The sequence below is a fragment of the Taudactylus pleione genome, unplaced genomic scaffold (genome assembly GCF_031769625.1).
Source record: "Taudactylus pleione unplaced genomic scaffold, aTauple2 ptg000910l, whole genome shotgun sequence".
NCBI lineage: Eukaryota > Metazoa > Chordata > Amphibia > Anura > Myobatrachidae > Taudactylus > Taudactylus pleione.
In genome coordinates this window covers 1046655-1069237 of record NW_028285311.1, presented here as the reverse complement: position 1 = coordinate 1069237, position 22583 = coordinate 1046655, and the positions used below count along the sequence as shown (strand labels likewise).

General features: G+C 45.5%; 1 protein-coding gene across 1 annotated transcript; it reads left to right on the top strand.

Moving 5' to 3' along the window:
- The first annotated feature begins 4995 nt into the window (after positions 1 to 4995).
- On the top strand, positions 4996 to 21617 carry LOC148473821 (uncharacterized). The gene is made up of 6 exons (XM_088459425.1): positions 4996 to 5032; positions 14295 to 14486; positions 14984 to 15062; positions 15290 to 15387; positions 15548 to 16178; positions 19929 to 21617. The coding sequence occupies exons 3-6, from the start codon at positions 15032 to 15034 to the stop codon at positions 20660 to 20662; spliced, it is 1494 nt and encodes a 497-aa protein (XP_088315551.1). The 5' UTR covers positions 4996 to 5032; positions 14295 to 14486; positions 14984 to 15031; the 3' UTR covers positions 20663 to 21617.
- The last annotated feature ends 966 nt before the right edge of the window (positions 21618 to 22583 follow it).

Below are 22583 nucleotides of genomic sequence, written 5' to 3'. Positions count from 1 at the left end.
AGGACACCACAGTCTTTTCCCCCTGTATAATAATAATGACAGGACACCACAGTCTGCTCCCCCTGTATAATAATAGTGCCAGGACACCACGGTCTGCTCCCCCTGTATACTAATAACAGAACACAGTCTGCTCCACCTGTATAATAATAGTACCAGGACACCACAGGCTGCTTCCACTGTATTATAATAATGACAGGACACCACAGTCTTTTCCCCCTGTATAATAATAATGACAGGACACCACAGTCTTTTCCCCCTGTATAATAATAGTGCCAGGACACCACGGTCTGCTCCCCCTGTATACTAATAACAGAACACAGTCTGCTCCACCTGTATAATAATAGTACCAGGACACCACAGGCTGCTTCCACTGTATTATAATAATGACAGGACACCACAGTCTTTTCCCCCTGTATAATAATAATGACAGGACACCACAGTCTTTTCCCCCTGTATAATAATAATGACAGGACACCACAGTCTTTTCCCCCTGTATAATAATAATGACAGGACACCACAGTCTTTTCCCCCTGTATAATAATAATGACAGGACACCACAGTCTTTTCCCCCTGTATAATAATAATGACAGGACACCACAGTCTTTTCCCCCTGTATAATAATAATGACAGGACACCACAGTCTTTTCCCCCTGTATAATAATAGTGCCAGGACACCACAGTCTTTTCCCCCTGTATAATAATAATGACAGGACACCACAGTCTTTTCCCCCTGTATAATAATAATGACAGGACACCACAGTCTTTTCCCCCTGTATAATAATAGTGCCAGGACACCACAGTCTTTTCCCCCTGTATAATAATAATGACAGGACACCACAGTCTTTTCCCCCTGTATAATAATAATGACAGGACACCACAGTCTTTTCCCCCTGTATAATAATAATGACAGGACACCACAGTCTTTTCCCCCTGTATAATAATAATGACAGGACACCACAGTCTTTTCCCCCTGTATAATAATAATGACAGGACACCACAGTCTTTTCCCCCTGTATAATAATAATGACAGGACACCACAGTCTTTTCCCCCTGTATAATAATAATGACAGGACACCACAGTCTTTTCCCCCTGTATAATAATAATGACAGGACACCACAGTCTTTTCCCCCTGTATAATAATAATGACAGGACACCACAGTCTTTTCCCCCTGTATAATAATAATGACAGGACACCACAGTCTTTTCCCCCTGTATAATAATAATGACAGGACACCACAGTCTTTTCCCCCTGTATAATAATAATGACAGGACACCACAGTCTTTTCCCCCTGTATAATAATAATGACAGGACACCACAGTCTTTTCCCCCTGTATAATAATAATGACAGGACACCACAGTCTTTTCCCCCTGTATAATAATAATGACAGGACACCACAGTCTTTTCCCCCTGTATAATAATAATGACAGGACACCACAGTCTTTTCCCCCTGTATAATAATAATGACAGGACACCACAGTCTTTTCCCCCTGTATAATAATAATGACAGGACACCACAGTCTTTTCCCCCTGTATAATAATAATGACAGGACACCACAGTCTTTTCCCCCTGTATAATAATAATGACAGGACACCACAGTCTTTTCCCCCTGTATAATAATAATGACAGGACACCACAGTCTTTTCCCCCTGTATAATAATAATGACAGGACACCACAGTCTTTTCCCCCTGTATAATAATAATGACAGGACACCACAGTCTTTTCCCCCTGTATAATAATAATGACAGGACACCACAGTCTTTTCCCCCTGTATAATAATAATGACAGGACACCACAGTCTTTTCCCCCTGTATAATAATAATGACAGGACACCACAGTCTTTTCCCCCTGTATAATAATAATGACAGGACACCACAGTCTTTTCCCCCTGTATAATAATAATGACAGGACACCACAGTCTTTTCCCCCTGTATAATAATAATGACAGGACACCACAGTCTTTTCCCCCTGTATAATAATAATGACAGGACACCACAGTCTTTTCCCCCTGTATAATAATAATGACAGGACACCACAGTCTTTTCCCCCTGTATAATAATAATGACAGGACACCACAGTCTTTTCCCCCTGTATAATAATAATGACAGGACACCACAGTCTTTTCCCCCTGTATAATAATAATGACAGGACACCACAGTCTTTTCCCCCTGTATAATAATAATGACAGGACACCACAGTCTTTTCCCCCTGTATAATAATAATGACAGGACACCACAGTCTTTTCCCCCTGTATAATAATAATGACAGGACACCACAGTCTTTTCCCCCTGTATAATAATAATGACAGGACACCACAGTCTTTTCCCCCTGTATAATAATAATGACAGGACACCACAGTCTTTTCCCCCTGTATAATAATAATGACAGGACACCACAGTCTTTTCCCCCTGTATAATAATAATGACAGGACACCACAGTCTTTTCCCCCTGTATAATAATAATGACAGGACACCACAGTCTTTTCCCCCTGTATAATAATAGTGCCAGGACACCACAGTCTTTTCCCCCTGTATAATAATAATGACAGGACACCACAGTCTTTTCCCCCTGTATAATAATAATGACAGGACACCACAGTCTTTTCCCCCTGTATAATAATAATGACAGGACACCACAGTCTTTTCCCCCTGTATAATAATAATGACAGGACACCACAGTCTTTTCCCCCTGTATAATAATAATGACAGGACACCACAGTCTTTTCCCCCTGTATAATAATAATGACAGGACACCACAGTCTTTTCCCCCTGTATAATAATAATGACAGGACACCACAGTCTTTTCCCCCTGTATAATAATAATGACAGGACACCACAGTCTTTTCCCCCTGTATAATAATAATGACAGGACACCACAGTCTTTTCCCCCTGTATAATAATAATGACAGGACACCACAGTCTTTTCCCCCTGTATAATAATAATGACAGGACACCACAGTCTTTTCCCCCTGTATAATAATAATGACAGGACACCACAGTCTTTTCCCCCTGTATAATAATAATGACAGGACACCACAGTCTTTTCCCCCTGTATAATAATAATGACAGGACACCACAGTCTTTTCCCCCTGTATAATAATAATGACAGGACACCACAGTCTTTTCCCCCTGTATAATAATAATGACAGGACACCACAGTCTTTTCCCCCTGTATAATAATAATGACAGGACACCACAGTCTTTTCCCCCTGTATAATAATAATGACAGGACACCACAGTCTTTTCCCCCTGTATAATAATAATGACAGGACACCACAGTCTTTTCCCCCTGTATAATAATAATGACAGGACACCACAGTCTTTTCCCCCTGTATAATAATAATGACAGGACACCACAGTCTTTTCCCCCTGTATAATAATAATGACAGGACACCACAGTCTTTTCCCCCTGTATAATAATAATGACAGGACACCACAGTCTTTTCCCCCTGTATAATAATAATGACAGGACACCACAGTCTTTTCCCCCTGTATAATAATAATGACAGGACACCACAGTCTTTTCCCCCTGTATAATAATAATGACAGGACACCACAGTCTTTTCCCCCTGTATAATAATAATGACAGGACACCACAGTCTTTTCCCCCTGTATAATAATAATGACAGGACACCACAGTCTTTTCCCCCTGTATAATAATAATGACAGGACACCACAGTCTTTTCCCCCTGTATAATAATAATGACAGGACACCACAGTCTTTTCCCCCTGTATAATAATAATGACAGGACACCACAGTCTTTTCCCCCTGTATAATAATAATGACAGGACACCACAGTCTTTTCCCCCTGTATAATAATAATGACAGGACACCACAGTCTTTTCCCCCTGTATAATAATAATGACAGGACACCACAGTCTTTTCCCCCTGTATAATAATAATGACAGGACACCACAGTCTTTTCCCCCTGTATAATAATAATGACAGGACACCACAGTCTTTTCCCCCTGTATAATAATAATGACAGGACACCACAGTCTTTTCCCCCTGTATAATAATAATGACAGGACACCACAGTCTTTTCCCCCTGTATAATAATAATGACAGGACACCACAGTCTTTTCCCCCTGTATAATAATAATGACAGGACACCACAGTCTTTTCCCCCTGTATAATAATAATGACAGGACACCACAGTCTTTTCCCCCTGTATAATAATAATGACAGGACACCACAGTCTTTTCCCCCTGTATAATAATAATGACAGGACACCACAGTCTTTTCCCCCTGTATAATAATAATGACAGGACACCACAGTCTTTTCCCCCTGTATAATAATAATGACAGGACACCACAGTCTTTTCCCCCTGTATAATAATAATGACAGGACACCACAGTCTTTTCCCCCTGTATAATAATAATGACAGGACACCACAGTCTTTTCCCCCTGTATAATAATAATGACAGGACACCACAGTCTTTTCCCCCTGTATAATAATAATGACAGGACACCACAGTCTTTTCCCCCTGTATAATAATAATGACAGGACACCACAGTCTTTTCCCCCTGTATAATAATAATGACAGGACACCACAGTCTTTTCCCCCTGTATAATAATAATGACAGGACACCACAGTCTTTTCCCCCTGTATAATAATAATGAATACCATTACCTGCTCCCAGCCGCTCTCTTCCTGTAATAGAAAAAACGCCGCTATACATAACCACGCCCCTCTAATCTCCGTGTAGCTATGGCTACTGTCTGCCCCGCCCCTCTTATCATAGTGACCGCCCTCCTCTCATTCACCTCAGTGCGGTGATTGGCAGCAGCGAGTAGCCAATCAGGCGCAACAAAGTAGGAAGGACGTCCTGTAAAGCAGAGGCCACCGGCACCTGCCGCTCACAGCGTCATCACTAGAGTAACTGGAATATAGTCTAATGGTGTCCTCATGTATGGTGACCGGCGGCCATATTCTTATAGTCTACCAATCACAGAGCAGAGAGGGCGGGGCCACAGGGGCTTTAGCTGCCATTTTGTTATACATATTCCAGACACAGCCGGAGCCAGGTAACGCGTCCTGTATATATTATATTATTATATAGGGGGGAGGGAACCGTACAGTGATATATGAGGGGGAATAACACAGCTCCCGGCACACACTGATATGTGGTATTATTATTTTCTACTTCAGGGTCCATAGGGGGTCCACAGGGTTGACCTTGGGGTATAGCTGGATCTGGATCCACGGGCACCACGCAGTTAAAGCTTTGCTGCTCCCAGGATGCACTTGGGTCCATCCTCTATACCCCCGAGCCACAGGCACCTCAGTTTTAGTTGGTGCCCGGCCAGAGTCGGGTCACCCTGGCGCAGCTTTATTTTTATTTTTACAAAAGAAGAAAAGAAGAGTTTATTTCTTTATTTTTACTTCTTCTGAGCGGCAGCATCAGACTGTCCATCTGGATGTCCACGCTGCCGCTCCAACAGCCCCGCTGGCGCTGCGACACCAGTACTGATCTGGGGATCGCAGCGGGACCCCGGAGTCAGTACTAGCGTGGCTCCGGGACCTTCCACAGACTGCTGCCGGACACAAGGGGCCAGGTAAGCAGCGTGCAGCGCTTCGGGGAAGTGTAAATGTAGTCTTCATGCCGCCGGTCTCTGGGGACAGACCGGCGGCGGGCTCCCCCTTCTGTGGTATACCCCGCGTGACCGCTGGACCACCAGGGTGTAAGGCCGGCAGGGAACCGGCGTCCCTGGGGTTTCTTTACTAGCAGGGGAGGCAGCCTTCCCTGCTTGAGCGGCTCCTCCCCTCAGCCCAGCGCGCCTTCTCTCATGCGTGCTGGCGTCGCTGGGCTGTTCTAACTTGGCCACTCCTCCTCAGAGCTCTCTGGCGGCCATCTTCCCAGGCAGCAACGCAGAGCTCCCAGGCGGCTTCCAGTGGACCGGTCCCCCTGCGTACCTCTCCCCTGTTCAGGACAGTGTTCGCAGCGCTATAGCCCTCCCAGAAACTGAATCTGGGAGGTTGATTGTAGCTGAAGGTGCAGTGAATATAACTTCCTGCATGGTATGTGACTATTGCTAGTGCTGCTGTCTGTGCTTTTTCTACTTACTGTCAGCTTTTTACCTATCCCTTTCCTTCTCCTAAGGCCCGCAGGTGCGTGGGGGAGGGGTGTTCTTTCTGTATACCTCACTTATATAGATCTACGTATTTGTGAGGTCCGTCACATACAGCGGTGTGCTACTCAGTACCATATTGTGGGCTGTTTGTGTTGCATACTTGGGAGTGCGCAGGTGTTATACGCATTACCTCGTTTCGGTGATACATTTTTGCTGCAAAAAGTTTTGTGTCATGTCTGATGAGGAGAATGAGCTCTCCGTGGCTCCTGTGTTGTTTTCCTGCCGACGCTGTTCGGCAGGGGTTGACGGAGCGGATTTGTCTCAGGACGGTCTGTGCGGGCGCTGGTACCTGGTCCCTCTAAACCCCCGGTGGCGCAGGATCTTCCTTGGGCGATGTTTACGCAAGTGCTGGCGTCGATCGCGGACCGGCTTGCGGTCCCTTCTAGGGCGTTGCCCCAACCTACCATCCCCCGTTCCCTGAGTGTGACGCGTCTGGTGCAGTCTCCTCCCGGGTCTCAGACTGTGGGTCCTTATGCGGGATTGCCTGTATTCGTGCAATCTCCCACGGTGCCGCAGCAGTCGATGGTACCTTTTCAGGGGTATCCTCAAACAGTACCCCCTCCCTGGGTGGATGTCCTCTCCAGCTCTGTTCAGAGTCTGGCGGCTTCGTCATCGGCCTTTCAATCTATGTTGCACAGTGATTTGCCCCCACGGGTGTCCATTCGACCCGTTCCGGCTTCATTGGCGGCACAGTTCACGGACACGGACGTGTCTTCGGATGACGGGGAGATCCATGAAGACTCTGACTCGGATGCCGGGGCCCCGGAGGTGGAGGCTAAGTCCTTCATTAATGTACCGGCATTGGTTAGGGCGGTGCGGGCCATCCTTCATATAGAGGAGGATGCGCCGGCTCCCAGGTCGAAGTACCCTAATTTTAAAAAGGCCAAAGTAACTTCGACGGTTTTTCCCCTGTCCGACCAGTTAACGGATCATATGGCAGGGGCCTGGCAGTTGCCCAGCAAGAGATTCCAACCGCAGAAAAGGTTGGCTTCCAACTATCCCTTTCCTGAGGCTCATTGCAGGAAGTGGGAAACTCCGCCTGCGGTGGATTCCCACGTTACCCGCTTAATTAAAAGCGCTACGCTGCCTTTGCCGTCGATCTCCTCCCTGAAAGATCCCACAGACAGGAAGGTGGAGACTTGTTTAAAGTCTATCTACTCTCTCTCGGGGGCCGTGGCCCGTCCGTCCATGGCCATCTCTTGGGTGGCTAAGGCCATCGAGAGCTGGGCCAACGCTTTGGAGGATACCTTTCCGGAGGATGCTCCGGAGATCCAGAGAGCGTTGATAGGACAAATGAGGGATGCGGCTTCCTACATTGGGAAAGCATCGTTAGATGCAAACCTGCTGACCTCGAGTGTCGGCTGCAGCTGTGTCAGCGCGTCGGTCCTTGAGGCTGAGGTCTTGGAGAGCTGACGCAGACTCCAAAAAGGGCCTGGAGGCCTTACCTTTTAATGGGGAGTTGCTTTTTGGACAAAAAGTCTTGGACAAAATAGTGGATACTCTCGCTAAGTCTAAATCAGCCTTCCTTCCTTCGGCTTCTGTGCCTACCAAGGTACGGAGCTCTGCCTTTCGGTCCTTTCGGGTTCAGGGCAAGGCTAAAGGTCAGTCCTTCCCGAGGCAGTCGGTGACCAAGGCCGCTTCTAAGCCCAAGAAGCAGGCCTGGAGTGCCAGACGCCCTTCTTCCAAACAGGAAGATAAACCTTCTGCCTGATGGGATGGGCCTCCCTCTGGGGGACCCCAGAGTGGGAGGCCGACTTCTTCTGTTTGCCCAGTGCTGGCACAATACCACCACGGATTCCTGGGTTCGAGAAGTGGTCTCCCAGAGCTACGCCCTGTCTTTTCGGCACAGACCGCCCCACCAGTTATTCTGCACGAGTCCTTCTCAGGACAGGACCAAGGCGTTACAGATTCAGGAGGCTATAGCATCCTTGCTGAAAGCAGGGGTCATTGTTCCCGTTCCTCAATCACAACGAGGGGCGGGGTACTATTCGTCTCTGTTTCTGGTGCAGAAACCCAATGGTTCTCATCGCCCTATCCTCAGTTTGAACTCTCTGAACAAATTCCTCAGAGTTCCCAAATTCAGGATGGAAACGTTACGTTCCATCATTCTGGCGATGGAACCTGGGAATTACATGGTGTCCCTGGATATCCAGGACGCCTACCTCCATGTTCCGATAGCACCTTCGCACCAGCGGTATCTGAAGTTCGCTGTTCTTCAGCAACATTATCAGTTCAGGGCGCTACCCTTTGGCCTCTCCATGGCGCCGAGGGTGTTCACGAAGATTATGGCTGTCATGGCCGCACATCTTCAGAACCAGAATGTACGGCTGCTGCCGTATCTGGACGACCTCCTGTTGCTGGCGAGCTCCCCGGAGGTATTGCTTCAACATCTGCACCTGACGATCGCTTGCCTGCAAGCGCACGGGTGGCTGATAAATTGGAAAAAGTCCTCCTTGATTCCATCACAGCGGATGGTTCATTTGGGAGCCCTGCTGGATTCTCGTCAGCAACGGATCTTCCTGACTCCGGAGAAGGTCTCCTCCCTACAGCTGCGGATACCTGAGGTCTCCTTTCTACAGTTGCCTGAGCAGTTGCCGCTTGTCGGTACATTCGGCTATGAGAGTTCTGGGGTCCATGGTGTCGACATTCGACATGGTGGAATTTGCCCATTTCCATTCCCGGCCCCTGCAGGGGCTGATTCTATCAGAATGGAACGGGTTACCTCACCGGATCCGCTCTCAGAGGCTGGTGTTGTCCCCGGAGGTTCGGCAGTCTTTGGCTTGGTGGCTTCAGACAGCACATCTGGTCGAGAGGCGCCCCTTTTGGATCCCGGACTGGGTCCTGATCACGACGGATGCCAGTCTCCGGGGTTGGGGGGCAGTGACTGGCTCATTATCGATTCAGGGTCGTTGGTACGTGGAAGAAGCACTTCTCCCCATCAACATCCTGGAACTGCGGGCAGTATGCAGGGCCCTGCAGTCATCTGGCCCCGTTCTTCACGGAAGGGCGGTTCAGGTGCAGTCCGGCAAGGCCACCACGGTGGCGTATATCAACCACCAAGGAGGAACTCGCAGTCAGGCAGCGATGTCGGAGGTGTCTCGCATTCTTGCTTGGGCGGAGTGTCACATTCCAGCGATCTCGGCAGTCTTCATTCCCGGAGTCCTCAATTGGGAAGCGGACTTCCTCAGCCGTCACGACGTGCATCCCGGGGAATGGTCGCTTCATCCAGAGGTATTTCAGCTACTTGTGGACAGGTGGGGGCTGCCGGAGCTGGACTTGATGGCCTCCCGTCACAATCACAAGTTGCCCGTGTACGGGTCAAGGACAAGAGACGCAGGCGCCTGTCTGGTAGACGCACTGTCGGTGAAATGGACGTTTCACCTGGCGTATCTGTTTCCTCCGATATCCCTGCTTCCTCGGGTTCTGCGGAAATTCAAGCAGGACGGCGGTACGCTCGTGCTGGTAGCTCCGGCGTGGCCCAGTCCTTGGTACTCCGATCTGAGGTGCCTCTCCATCGATGCTCCGTACCTTCTTCCTCAGCGTCAAGACCTATTGTCTCAAGGGCCCTGCCTTTACCCGGATCTGGGTCGGCTGTCTTTGACGGCGTGGCTCTTGAGACAGCCGTCTTAAGGTCTCGGGGTTTCTCCAGTTCGGTCATTGGTACCATGCTTAGGGCACGCAAGCCTGCTTCCGCACGGATTTACCATAGGGTGTGGCACACTTTCGGTGGTGTGAATCCAGAAGCTATGATCCTCAGGTGTTCCGGGGTTTCCAGAATCTTGGAGTTCCTTCAATCAGGTTTGGACCTCGGCTTACGCCTTGCCTCTCTGAAGGTTCATGTGTCTGCTTTGTCCGTGTGGTTTCAACGACGGATTGCTACACTGCCAGATGTTCACACCTTTTTTCAGGGTGTTCTCCGGATCCAGCCTCCCTTCATGCCTCCGGTGGCTCCTTGGGACTTGGCGGTGGTGCTACGGGTCTTGCAGGGTCCTCCTTTTGAGCCGCTTGAGTTGGTGGAACTCAAGTGGCTGACATTTAAGTCCGTTTTTCTCCTGGCAATTGCTTCTGCCAGGAGGGTGTCAGAATTGGGGGCGCTTTCCTGTCGCCCTCCTTTTCTGATTTTTCACCAGGACAGAGCGGTGCTCCGCACTCGTCCTGAGTTTTTGCCCAAAGTGGTTTCCAAGTTCCACATTAATCAGGAACTTGTTGTGCCAGCTTTTCAGTCACCTGATCTTTCAGCTGGTGAGGCTTCCTTAGATGTAGTCCTGGAGCTTAGAATCTATGTGGACCGGACTGCTTTGGTTAGAAAATCTGATTCATTGTCCTCTTCGGTTTTCACAAGAGGGGTTGGCCTGCCAACAAACAAACGTTAGCCCGTTGGCTTCGTTCCGTTATTTGTGAGGCTTATGCACAGGAGGGTTTACCTGTGCCAGCCTCTGTTAAGGCTCATTCCACTCGTTCTGTGGGTCCCTCTTGGGCTGCTAGACGTGGCGCCTCTGCTGTTCAGCTGTGTAAGGTGGCCACTTGGTCTTCAATTCAAACGTTTTTGAGGTTCTATGCGTTTGACACCTTCAACTCTCAGGATGCATCCTTCGGGCGCCGGGTGCTCCTTTCAGCACAGGAGCGTCTCCGCCCTTAGTTGAACTGCTTTGGGACATCCCCAAGGTCAACCCTGTGGACCCTGAAGTAAAAAACAAGAGATATGGTAAGAACTTACCTTTGTTATCTCTGTTTCTACGAAGTCCATAGGGTCCACAGGGCGCCCACCCTGACGCACCTGGCTTCATATGGGCTGTGTGGCTGGTCACCGGTTTTCCGTCTCCCATTTCTGTGAGTATGGTTTCTTGTGTGTTCCAGTCTTCCTTCTCTCTGTTTAGTCTCCTCCTCCGGCCTTGGCTGCTTACCAACTGAGGTGCCTGTGGCTCGGGGGCGGGGTATAGAGGAGGACGCACCCAAGTGCATCCTGGGAGCAGCAAAGCTTTAACTGCGTGGTGCCCGTGGATCCAGATCCAGCTATACCCCAAGGTCAACTCTGTGGACCCTATGGACTTCATAGAAACAGATAACAAAGGTAAGTTCTTACCATATCTCTTGTTATATAGGGGAGAGGGGACCATACAGTGATATATGAGGGGGAATAACACAGCTCTCAGCACACACTGATATGTGGTATTATTATTATGTAGGGGGGAGGGGACCGTACAGTGATATATGAGGGGGAATAACACAGCTCCCAGGACACACTGATATGTGGTAATATTATTATATAGGGGAGAGGGGACCGTATAGTGATATATGAGGGGGGAATAGCACAGCTTCTAGCACACACTGATATGTTGGATTATTATATAGGGGGAGAGGGGACTGTACAGTGATATATGAGGGAATAACACAGCTCCCAGCACACACTGATATGTGGTATTATTATTATGTAGGGGGAAGGGACTGTACAGTGATAAATGAGGGGGGATAACACAGCTCTCAGCACACACTGATATGTGGTATTATTATTATATAGGGGAGAGGGGACCGAACAGTGATATACGAGGGGGAATAACACAGCTCCCAGCATACACTGATATGGGTATTATTATTATGTAGGGGGAAGGGACTGTACAGTGATAAATGAGGGGGTATAACACAGCTCTCAGCACACACTGATATGTGGTATTATTATTATATAGGAGGAGGGGACAGTACAGTGATATATGAGGGGGAATAACACAGCTCCCAGCACACACTGATGTGTGGTATTATTATATAGGGGAGAGGGGACTGTACAGTGATATATGAGGGGGGATAACACAGCTCCCAGCACACATTGATATGTGGTATTATTATTATATAGGGGAGAGGAGACCGTACAGTGATATATGAGGGGGAATAACACAGCTCCCAGTACATACGGATATGTGGTATTATTATTATTATATAGGGGAGGGGACTGTACAGTGATATATGAGGGGGAATAGCTCCCAGCATACACTGATGTGTGGTATTATTATTATATATGGTAGAGGGGACTGTACAGTACACATACATTTTCAAATTTTTCTACTCTTTGCATTTTATCACTCCAAAAATGACATGTCATTATTGGGCAAGTTACGGTATTTAAAAAATTCGTATTGAAAAATAAATCCTTAAGGAGACTCCTGAATTTTTCCTTTATATAGGGATTTTCCCCAACTGTTTACCTGCTTAGGAGGTGATCATAACTAATTCGCAAAAAATGTTGTTATGTAGAATTTACACCCGTGAAAAACGCATCTAATAGGATTCCGCAATAAGTATATATTTGCACCATAATCCATTTTTCATGAAAATGAAGCATATCGTGTCTAATTGAATTCTCCTCTTAATGTGATTGTGGCCATGAAAATCTAAAATGTTCTGGAATGATATAACAAAAGCTATAAATAATAATTCTCTTTAATTCATCCCTTTGTAACAAAATTAAAGTTGAGCAATTTGAATAAAAACAGGTGTCTGGGAGGAACAATGCTCCTGGGGCATTGCCGTTTTATATTTCCGGATCTAAACTGCAAAGAATTATCAGCCGGCAGTTGTGGTGGTTTGTCCTTTAGCAACATAGGATTGTGTGACTGCATCTGAGGCGCCTTATGTTGCTGGATCTGAGAAACACTGACCAGATCTCTATAGCTCTGGGAGGAGGGCTTACTGGTCACATGGTGTTTCCTATATGAGTATGTGACATGTACTCTGATATTTATTGTAAATAATATATTTCATTCCTAGATAATTCAGCTGTAAGGAAGCAGAGAGTCTATACTAGACTTCACGTGAGACTCCTGTATAATTCATTGAGGATGGACAAGGACAAGAGTCACATGACTGAGAGAATAATAGATCTCACCCTGGAGATCATCTACCTGCTGACTGGGGAGGTGAAAGGATCTGGGAATGTCACAGTAACATCACTTATATGTATAGTAATAATACAGAGATATGACTGGGGAGGTGAGGGGATCTGATAGTGTCACAGTGACATCACTTATATATATATTTAGTAATAATACAGGGACATGACTGGGGAGGTGAGGGTATCTGGGAGTGTCACTGTGACATCACTTATATCTATAGTAATAATACAGGGACATGACTGGGGAGGTGAGGGGATCTGGGAGTGTCACATATCTATAGTAATAATACAGGGACATGACTGGGGAGGTGAGGGGGATATGGTACTGTCACAGTGACATCACTTATATCTATAGTAATAATACAGGGACATGACTGGGGAGGTGAGGGGGTCTGAGAGTGTCACAGTGACATCACTTTTACCTATAGTAATAATACAGGGACATGACTGGGGAGGTGAGGGGATCTGGAGTGTCACAGTGACATCACTTATATCTATAGTAATAATACAGGTACATGAATGGGGAGGTGAGGGGATCTGGGAGTGTCACAGTGACATCACTTATAGCTATAGTAATAATACAGAGACATAACTGGGGAGCTAAAGTGATCTGTTACTGTCACAGTGACATAATTTATATCTATAGTTATAAGACAGGGATATGTCTGGGGAGTTGAAGGGATCTGGGAGTGTCACAGTAACATCACATATCTATAGTAATAATACAGAGACATGACTGGTGAGGTGAGGGGATCTGGGGGTGTCACAGTGACATCACATCTATAGTAATAATATAGAGACATACATATTATCAGTGCCTCAGTCCTCACAGGAACTGGGATATATTACATTGCTCACTGTATCTTGTTTAGTTTCTTTTCTATCGCTGTAATAAAGATGGCAGGAGATGTGCTATATTCTGTCCACTTTCCTATATATGGTCAACAGTTACAGAATAAGGGTTTTATTTGTAAGACTGACCTTTCTTGCATATTGTGAACTAATGACACTTCAATAAAAACCTCCATGAGTATAATTTTAACCTTTTATTGATATCTTGTATCTTGTTTAGTTTCTTTTCTATCGCTGTAATAAAGATGGCAGGAGATGTGCTATATTCTGTCCACTTTCCTATATATGGTCAACAGTTACAGAATAAGGGTTTTATTTGTAAGACTGACCTTTCTTGCATATTGTGAACTAATGACACTTCAATAAAAACCTCCATGAGTATAATTTTAACCTTTTATTGATATCTTTCCCAATAAACAGGATTACACATTAGTGAAGAAGACATACAGTGAGTGTTAGACACCTAGCAGCCGTCCCCATGTGTCAGGAGGACTGAGCAGGTCCCAGAGCCCCATCACGGTGCCTCCACCTCACTCACTGATACATGAGAGACACAATGACCAGACGATTCTGGAAATCACCAACAAGATCATTCAGCTGCTGACTGGAGAGGTGACTGCTGGGAATGGAACATTATACAGTAACACCAGGGGATGTGTCTGGGTGATGAGACTGCTGGGAATGGGACATTATACAGTAACACCAGGGGATGTGTCTGGGTGATGACTGGAGAGGTGACTGCTGGGAATGGGACATTATACAGTAACACCAGGGGATGTGTCTGGGTGATGACTGGAGAGGTGACTGTTGGGAATGGGACATTATACAGTAACAGCAGGGGATGTGTCTGGGTGATGACTGGAGAGGTGAATGCTGGGAATGGGACATTATACAGTAACACCAGAGGATGTGTCTGGGTGATGACTGGAGAGGTGAATGCTGGGAATGGGACATTATATAGTAACACCAGGTGATGACAGGAGAGGTGACTGCTGGGAAGGGGACATTATACAGTAACACCAGGGGATGTGTCTGGGTGATGACTGTATCATTCTGTATATCAAGTTTCTATAAGGTGTCAGGATGTCACTGTCCATGTCTCCATACAGGAGGGGGAGTATATAGAAGAATATAGGGATCTGTACAAGGACGTGATAATGGAGAATCACCGGCCCCTCACATCACTTGGTAAGAGGAGACTGGCATGTATTGTACAGGGGAGAGCAGGTATGGGGGCCCCTATATACACACATCATCTGATAATCACATATATACAGTGTACTCAGTCACTGTGTGTCTCCTACAGATGGACCCAGTAAAATAAATACCCCAGAGAGATGTCCCCGTCCACTTTATACACACATCATCTGATAATCACATATATACAATGTACTCAGTCACTGTGTCTCCTACAGATGGACCCAGTAACAGATATAACCCAGAGAGATGTCCCCATCCTCTTTATTCACAGGATTGTACAGAGGAGAATCACAGGACCCCACAGGAGCATCAGGTAGGTGGGATTTAGGGTCTCACTATATACCACAGTGACTGTCACTATATGATCTGTGTAGAAATTGTGTGTCTTATTAACTAGATTTCTTTTACTTATTGTGAATTAATTAAATCTGGCATATTTTAACTGTTATTTTCTGGTTTTGTGCGTTACTTAGGGTGAAAGGCTGTGTAAAATAAATATAGAACATATAGAGGAAGAAGAAGAGATGTTTGTGACTGATATAAAGGCAGAAGATATAGAGGGAGAAGAAGAGACATATGTGACTGATATGAAGGCAGAAGATACAGAGCGGGAAGAAGAGACGTATGTGACTGATATGAAGGCAGAAGATATAGAGGGAGAAGAAGAGACGTATGTGACTGATATGAAGGCAGAAGATATAGAGGGAGCAGAAGAGACGTATGTGACTGATATAAAGGCAGAAGATATAGAGGGAGAAGAAGAGACATATGTGACTGATATAAAGGCAGAAGATATAGAGGGAGAAGAGACACATGTGACTGATATGAAGGCAGAAGATATAGAGGGAGAAGAAGAGACGTATGTGACTGATATGAAGGCAGAAGATATAGAGGGAGAAGAGACGTATGTGACTGATATGAAGGCAGAAGATATAGAGGGAGAAGAAGAGATGTCTGTGACTGATATAAAGGCAGAAAATATAGAGGGAGAAGAGACATATGTGACTGATATAAAGGCAGAAGATACAGAGGGAGAAGAAGAGACGTATGTGAGGGGTGGTCTGCAGTGTAAGGAAGAGGAAATCCCTACAGATATTAACACAGGTGAGAAAAAACACTTATTACAGAACACTGTCACATATTTTCCTTGCTTAGTAACTACAATAATTTATTTTTCTACACCCTCTTCTGTCAATACAGACTAATGAGGGAAATGTATCTGTCCACTTGCGGAGTCAGAAGCCATCAGCCCCTATTAAAATGCTGCTCTCCTCCTCACATCATGTTACCAGCCCAGAGATCTTACCAGTCTCCTCCCCACACTCTCTGGTGTATCTCATACATCAGGAGCCATCAGCCCCTATTATATTCCTGCTCTCCCCCTCACATCATGTCACTGTGTGTTACCAGCCCAGAGATCTGACCAGTCTCCTCCTCACACCATCTGGTGTATCTCATACATCAGGAGCCATCAGCCTCTATTATACTCCTGCTCTCCCCCTCACATCATGGCACTGTGTGTTACCAGCCCAGAGATCTGACCAGTCTCCTCCCCACACTCTCTAGTGTATCTCATACATCAGGAGCCATCAGCCCCTATTATACTCCTGCTCTCCTCCTCACATCATGTCACTGTGTGTTACCAGCCCAGATATCTGACCAGTCTCCTCCCCACACTCTCTGGTGTATCTCATACATCAGGAGCCATCAGCCTCTATTATACTCCTGCTCTCCCCCTCACATCATGTCACTGTGTGTTACCAGCCCAGTGATCTGACCAGTCTCCTCCCCACACTCTCTGGTGTATCTCATACACCAGGAGCCATCAGTCCCTATTAGACTCCTGTTATCTATCATTTAAACATTTTAGAAGGCAACACTTTATTGTGTGTTATGGTAGTAATACCATAACAATACAGTACATCACACTAAGTGGTACCTAAAGCAGTTGCCATGTCAGAAGTAACCCACACAGTGTACCTGAGAGGGGGCAGCAGCCCACACCCCAAGTACTGATGGATGTCAGTCACTGCAAACACCCCCTGTATGCCCATCCAGTGACACAACTCTCAGGTGCAATGTTCTTCAGAAGTGTGAGGGGATCCATAATCCAGCAGCCTAACACCACCAAGGCCTGGTCTTCTTCCCTCTGTACCATCCTGTAATACTGTCCTGCTCCACTCTCCAGTATCTCCTTTTAGGAGCCTAAACTCCACACACCAGAGGACGTTACACAGTACTGATCCCCAACCCCCTCCTGTCCTGTCCTTGTAATACAGCTCAGTGCCCACAATGTAGGTGTACACCCCTGTGCAGGAAACTCATTAGTGTGTTCCCTGGTATTGGGTAGTCCTGCAGGGGGGCTGGGTGTGATGTACACTCCCCCTGATTACTAGTTACCCCCTGTGGTGTGAGTGCCTTAGTGTCTGAGAGTTACCGGGATAGAACAATGGGCTCAGAGGATTGGTAATGAGGAGGGGGATCTATGACAATGATGGGTCTCTCCTCTAGTTATCTCCTCGTACTAATGTGTGCCATCCTGCACCCTCCAGCAGTTCTTTCCTCCCTGTCTCAGAGACAGACAGAGGACACGGCCAGAGATAGACTTCCTCTAATACCTTTCATATGTCACCTGGCAATGTTACATATACACAACATGACAGCCTAATTGTACACATTACTACTATACACCCCTTATGTGCTGTCTATACCCCTCACCCACAGTGTATGCTGTACATTACTACTATACACCCCCTTATGTGCTGTCTATACCCCTCACCCACAGTGTATGCTGCACATTACTACTATAGACCCCTTATGTGCTGTCTATACACCTCACCCACAGTATATGCTGCACATTACTGCTATACACCCCTTATGTGCTGTCTATACCCCTCACCCACAGTATATGCTGCACATTACTACTATACACCACCTTATTTGCTGTCTATACCCCTCACCTACAGTGTATGCTGCACATTACTACAATACACCCCCTTATGTGCTGTCTATAACTCTCACCCACAGTATATGCTGCACATTACTACTATACACCCCTTATGTGCTGTCTATACCCCTCACCCACAGTGTATGCTGCACATTACTACTATACACCCCCTTATGTGCTGTCTATACCCCTCACCCACAGTATATGCTGCACATTACTACTATACACCCCTTATGTGCTGTCTATACCCCTCACCCACAGTATATGCTGCACATTACTACTATACACCCCCTTATGTGCTGTCTATACCCCTCACCCACAGTATATGCTGCACATTACTACTATACACCCCTTATGTGCTGTCTATACCCCTCACCTACAGTATATGCTGCACATTACTACTATACACCCCTTATGTGCTGTCTATACCCCTCACCCACAGTATATGCTGCACATTACTACTATACACCCCCTTATGTGCTGTTTATACCCCTCACCCACAGTATATGCTGCACATTACTATTATACACCCCTTGTGCTGTATATACCCCTCACCCACAGTATATGCTGTACATTACTACTATACACCCCCTTATGTGCTGCCTATACCCTTCACCCACAGTATATGCTGCACATTACTACTATACACCCATTATGTGCTGTATATACCCCTCACCCACAGTATATGCTGCACATTACTACTATACACCCCCTTATGTGCTGTCTATACCCCTCACCCACAGTATATGCTGCACATTACTATTATACACCCCTTATGTGCTGTCTATACCCCTCACCCACAGTATATGCTGTACATTACTACTATACACCCCTTTATGTGCTGTCTATACCCCTCACCCACAGTATATGCTGTACAACACTACTACTATACACCCCCTTATGTGCTGTGTATACCCCTCATCCACAGTATATGCTGCACATTACTAATATACACCCCCTTATGTGCTGTCTATACCCCTCATCCACAGTATATGCTACACAGTACTACTATACACCCCCTTGTGTGCTGTCTGTACCCCTCACTCACAGTATATGCTGCACATTACTACTATACACCCCGTTATGTGCTGTCTATACCCCTCACCCACAGTATATTCTGCACATTACTACTATACACCCCATTCTACCCCTCACCCACAGTATATGCTGCACATTACTACTATACATCCCCTTATGTGCTGTCTATACCCCTCACCTACAGTATATGCTGCACATTACTATTATATACCCTCTTATGTGCTGCCTATACCCCTCACCCACAGTATATGCTGCACATTACTACTATACTATCCATTATACCCCTCACCCACAGCATATGCTGCACATTACTACTATTCACCTCCTTATGTGCTGTCTATACCCCTCACCTACAGTATATGCTGCACATTACTATTATATACCCTCTTATGTGCTGCCTATACCCCTCACCCACAGTATATGCTGCACATTACTACTATACACTCCATTATACCCCTCACCCACAGCATATGCTGCACATTACTACTATTCACCTCCTTATGTGCTGTCTATACCCCTCACCCACAATATATTCTGCATATTAGATCTATACACCCCCTTATGTGCTGCCTATACCCCTCACCCACATTATATGCTGCACATTGCCACTATACCATCCCTTAGGTGCTGTCTATACCCCTCACCCTCAGTATATGCTACACAAATGTACAAACCATGAAATATCCAATGCCAGCTGACGAGGGCTGTCATTGCTGGGTTATGTAATTCTCTTTATATTTTAAGACAAGTCGTCTTTGTTATTTTGTAACTGTATCTTATTTACAATCTGGAAAAAGAAACAAAACCACTAAATATCAAGAACTTAGTAATAGCAATGCTATCCATACACTTTATTTTATTTCCTACAGATGGACGCACAATAAAGAATACCTCAGAAAGAGATCTCATTTTGTGTTTACATTTTAAAAAAGAAGACAACATCAGACAGGGTTCTTCAGGAGACTTCCCCATTACTCAGTATTTGCATCCAGAACGTCACAGTGCAGATATATCATCTGGTCCCTCTAATCATGAGAAATGTTCCCCTGATACCTCCAATATTGCTACACACAGTACAGCTCACAGAGGTGATAAAAACTTTTTCTGTTCTGAATGTGGGAAATTTTTCACAAGGAAAACAAGTCTTGTTACACATCAAAGATATCACACAGGGGAGAAACCATTTCCATGCTCTGAGTGTGGGAAATGTTTCACAAGGAAAACAAGTCTTGTTACACATCAGAGATGTCACACAGGGGAGAAACCATTTCCATGTTCTGAGTGTGGGAAATGTTTTACAGCAAAAGCAAATCTTGTTACACATCACAGAACTCACACAGGGGAAAGACCGTTTCTATGCTCTGAGTGTGGGAAATGGTTTACACAGAAGTCATATCTTGTTACACATCAGAGAACTCACACAGGGGATAAACCTTTTCCATGCTCTGAGTGTGGGAAATGTTTAAGAAAGAAATCAGATCTTGTTACACATCAGAGATGTCACACAGGGGAGAAGCCATTTCCATGCTCGGAGTGTGGGAAATGTTTTTCACAGACATCAAATCTTATTACACATCAAATAAAACATAAAAAAAAAACATGAGCTGAAAGACATAAAACATAATACTTTTAAATAATTCAAATGCTTAAATTTATTTGGGCTAATCTTTTGTGTTTTGAGTACCAGCAATTGTAGAATGGACAATACACAGCGTCATCAGTAGACTAAACATTGGTACATTTTCCATCCAACAATCAACCTGTAATAAAAGAGAAGTATATATTTCACAATCATGTACAACAGAAGGAAACAGACATTGCAAAGAACAGGGAGGGAAAGATGTTTTTGTGTTGCTAACCGAAAGCAAATAGTCCTCAGTCTCCTTAAACTCTAACCAAGAGATCCATGTGGTGATATATTCCCAATGTCAGTCCATCGTGGAGTACATCACATCTTCCATCTGATGTTATACGTATGTGATGTAATGAGTTGCTGTAATTGTCATTACCTGTGTGTGATGGGGATCAGTAAGGCATAGATTATAGTAGCACACTGCCTGTTATATACTCACACACACACAGTGCTATGTATGTCCTTTCATTACTCTGCATTTCATTCCACTGACCAATAGGCTCAGATGTAGTCATGTGTCTTATCAGCCAGACTATTTCTTACCATTCAGTATTAGGGGGCAGCTAGCTGAGGGGGGCAACTAACTGTGGTAATACACAAAGTGTGCAACAATTAAGTGGGTTTTCTAAGCAAGTTAAAAAAAAAAAAACAGTGTAACAAATATTAAACACCATCTGTGACCAGATAATTTCATATTCAAACCTGACATTTATGTCCTGTCCTACAAATTTCACCTTTTAATCCAAAATCAACATGTTTTAAAAATTGATTGTTGTAATATCACTCCATGGTATCTTCTCTAAGGCTATTACATCCGTCACTCTCCCTGTATGTCACCCCTCTGTACACATTGCCTCCTCATTACTCTACTCCCCTCTTATATACACACATGAGCTTTTTCCTATATCACTCCATGGTATCTTCTCTAAGGCTATTACATCCGTCACTCTCCCTGTATGTCACCCCTCTGTACACATTGCCTCCTCATTACTCTACTCCCCTCTTATATACACACATGAGCTTTTTCCTATATCACTCCATGGTATCTTCTCTAAGGCTATTACATCCATCACTCTCCCTGTATCTCACCCCTCTGTACACATTGCCTCCTCATTACTCTACTCCCCTCTTATATACACACATGAGCTTTTTCCTATATCACTTCATGGTATCTTCTCTAAGGCTATTACAACCATCACTCTCCCTGTATCTCACCCCTCTGTACACATTGCCTCCTCATTACTCTACTCCCCTCTTATATACACACATGAGCTTTTTCCTATATCACTCCATGGTATCTTCTCTAAGGCTATTACATCCATCACTCTCCCTGTATCTCACCCCTCTGTACACATTGCCTCCTCATTACTCTACTCCCCTCTTATATACACACATGAGCTTTTTCCTATATCACTCCATGGTATCTTCTCTAAGGCTATTACATCCGTCTGGTAAATAGAAGGAATGTCACCAATGGAGTCTTTAAGTAGCAGTTGTATATTTAAACTCCTGAGACCTTGATGGTCTTAATGGCACTCCAGGTGCTTAGAATGGAAATAAGTTGTAGAGTGTTCTTACCTTCCATTCCGGTGTGGACACCAAGCGTGATAACCTGTCTCCACTTCAATTTTTAGTCCTGGCCGGGGTATAGAGGAAGTCAGAGAGGGTTGGTGGATCTGCGTTGTGGAGCAGTATGGGAAATGTAGTCTCCGTGAGGTGGATCAAATAGATGAATAGAAGACTCTGTGCTGATATGATGTGCCCGCAATTGTTATGGCATCCAGGAGGGAATCACAAGCAAATTACAGTGGTCCCACTGGTACAGTCAGAAAGTGATTAAGCAACTTAACACAGTTCTTGGCCTTAGATCTGCTGGTCATTTCCTCAGAGG

Bases quoted from the DNA above. Each gene is read 5' to 3' on its own strand.
- LOC148473821 (XM_088459425.1), top strand. From the start codon at position 15,032: ATGGAGAATCACCGGCCCCTCACATCACTTG. The intron at 15,063-15,289 runs GTAAGAGGAGAC...TGTCTCCTACAG, and splicing joins CCGGCCCCTCACATCACTTG to ATGGACCCAGTAACAGATAT. The intron at 16,179-19,928 runs GTGAGAAAAAAC...TATTTCCTACAG, and splicing joins CCCTACAGATATTAACACAG to ATGGACGCACAATAAAGAAT.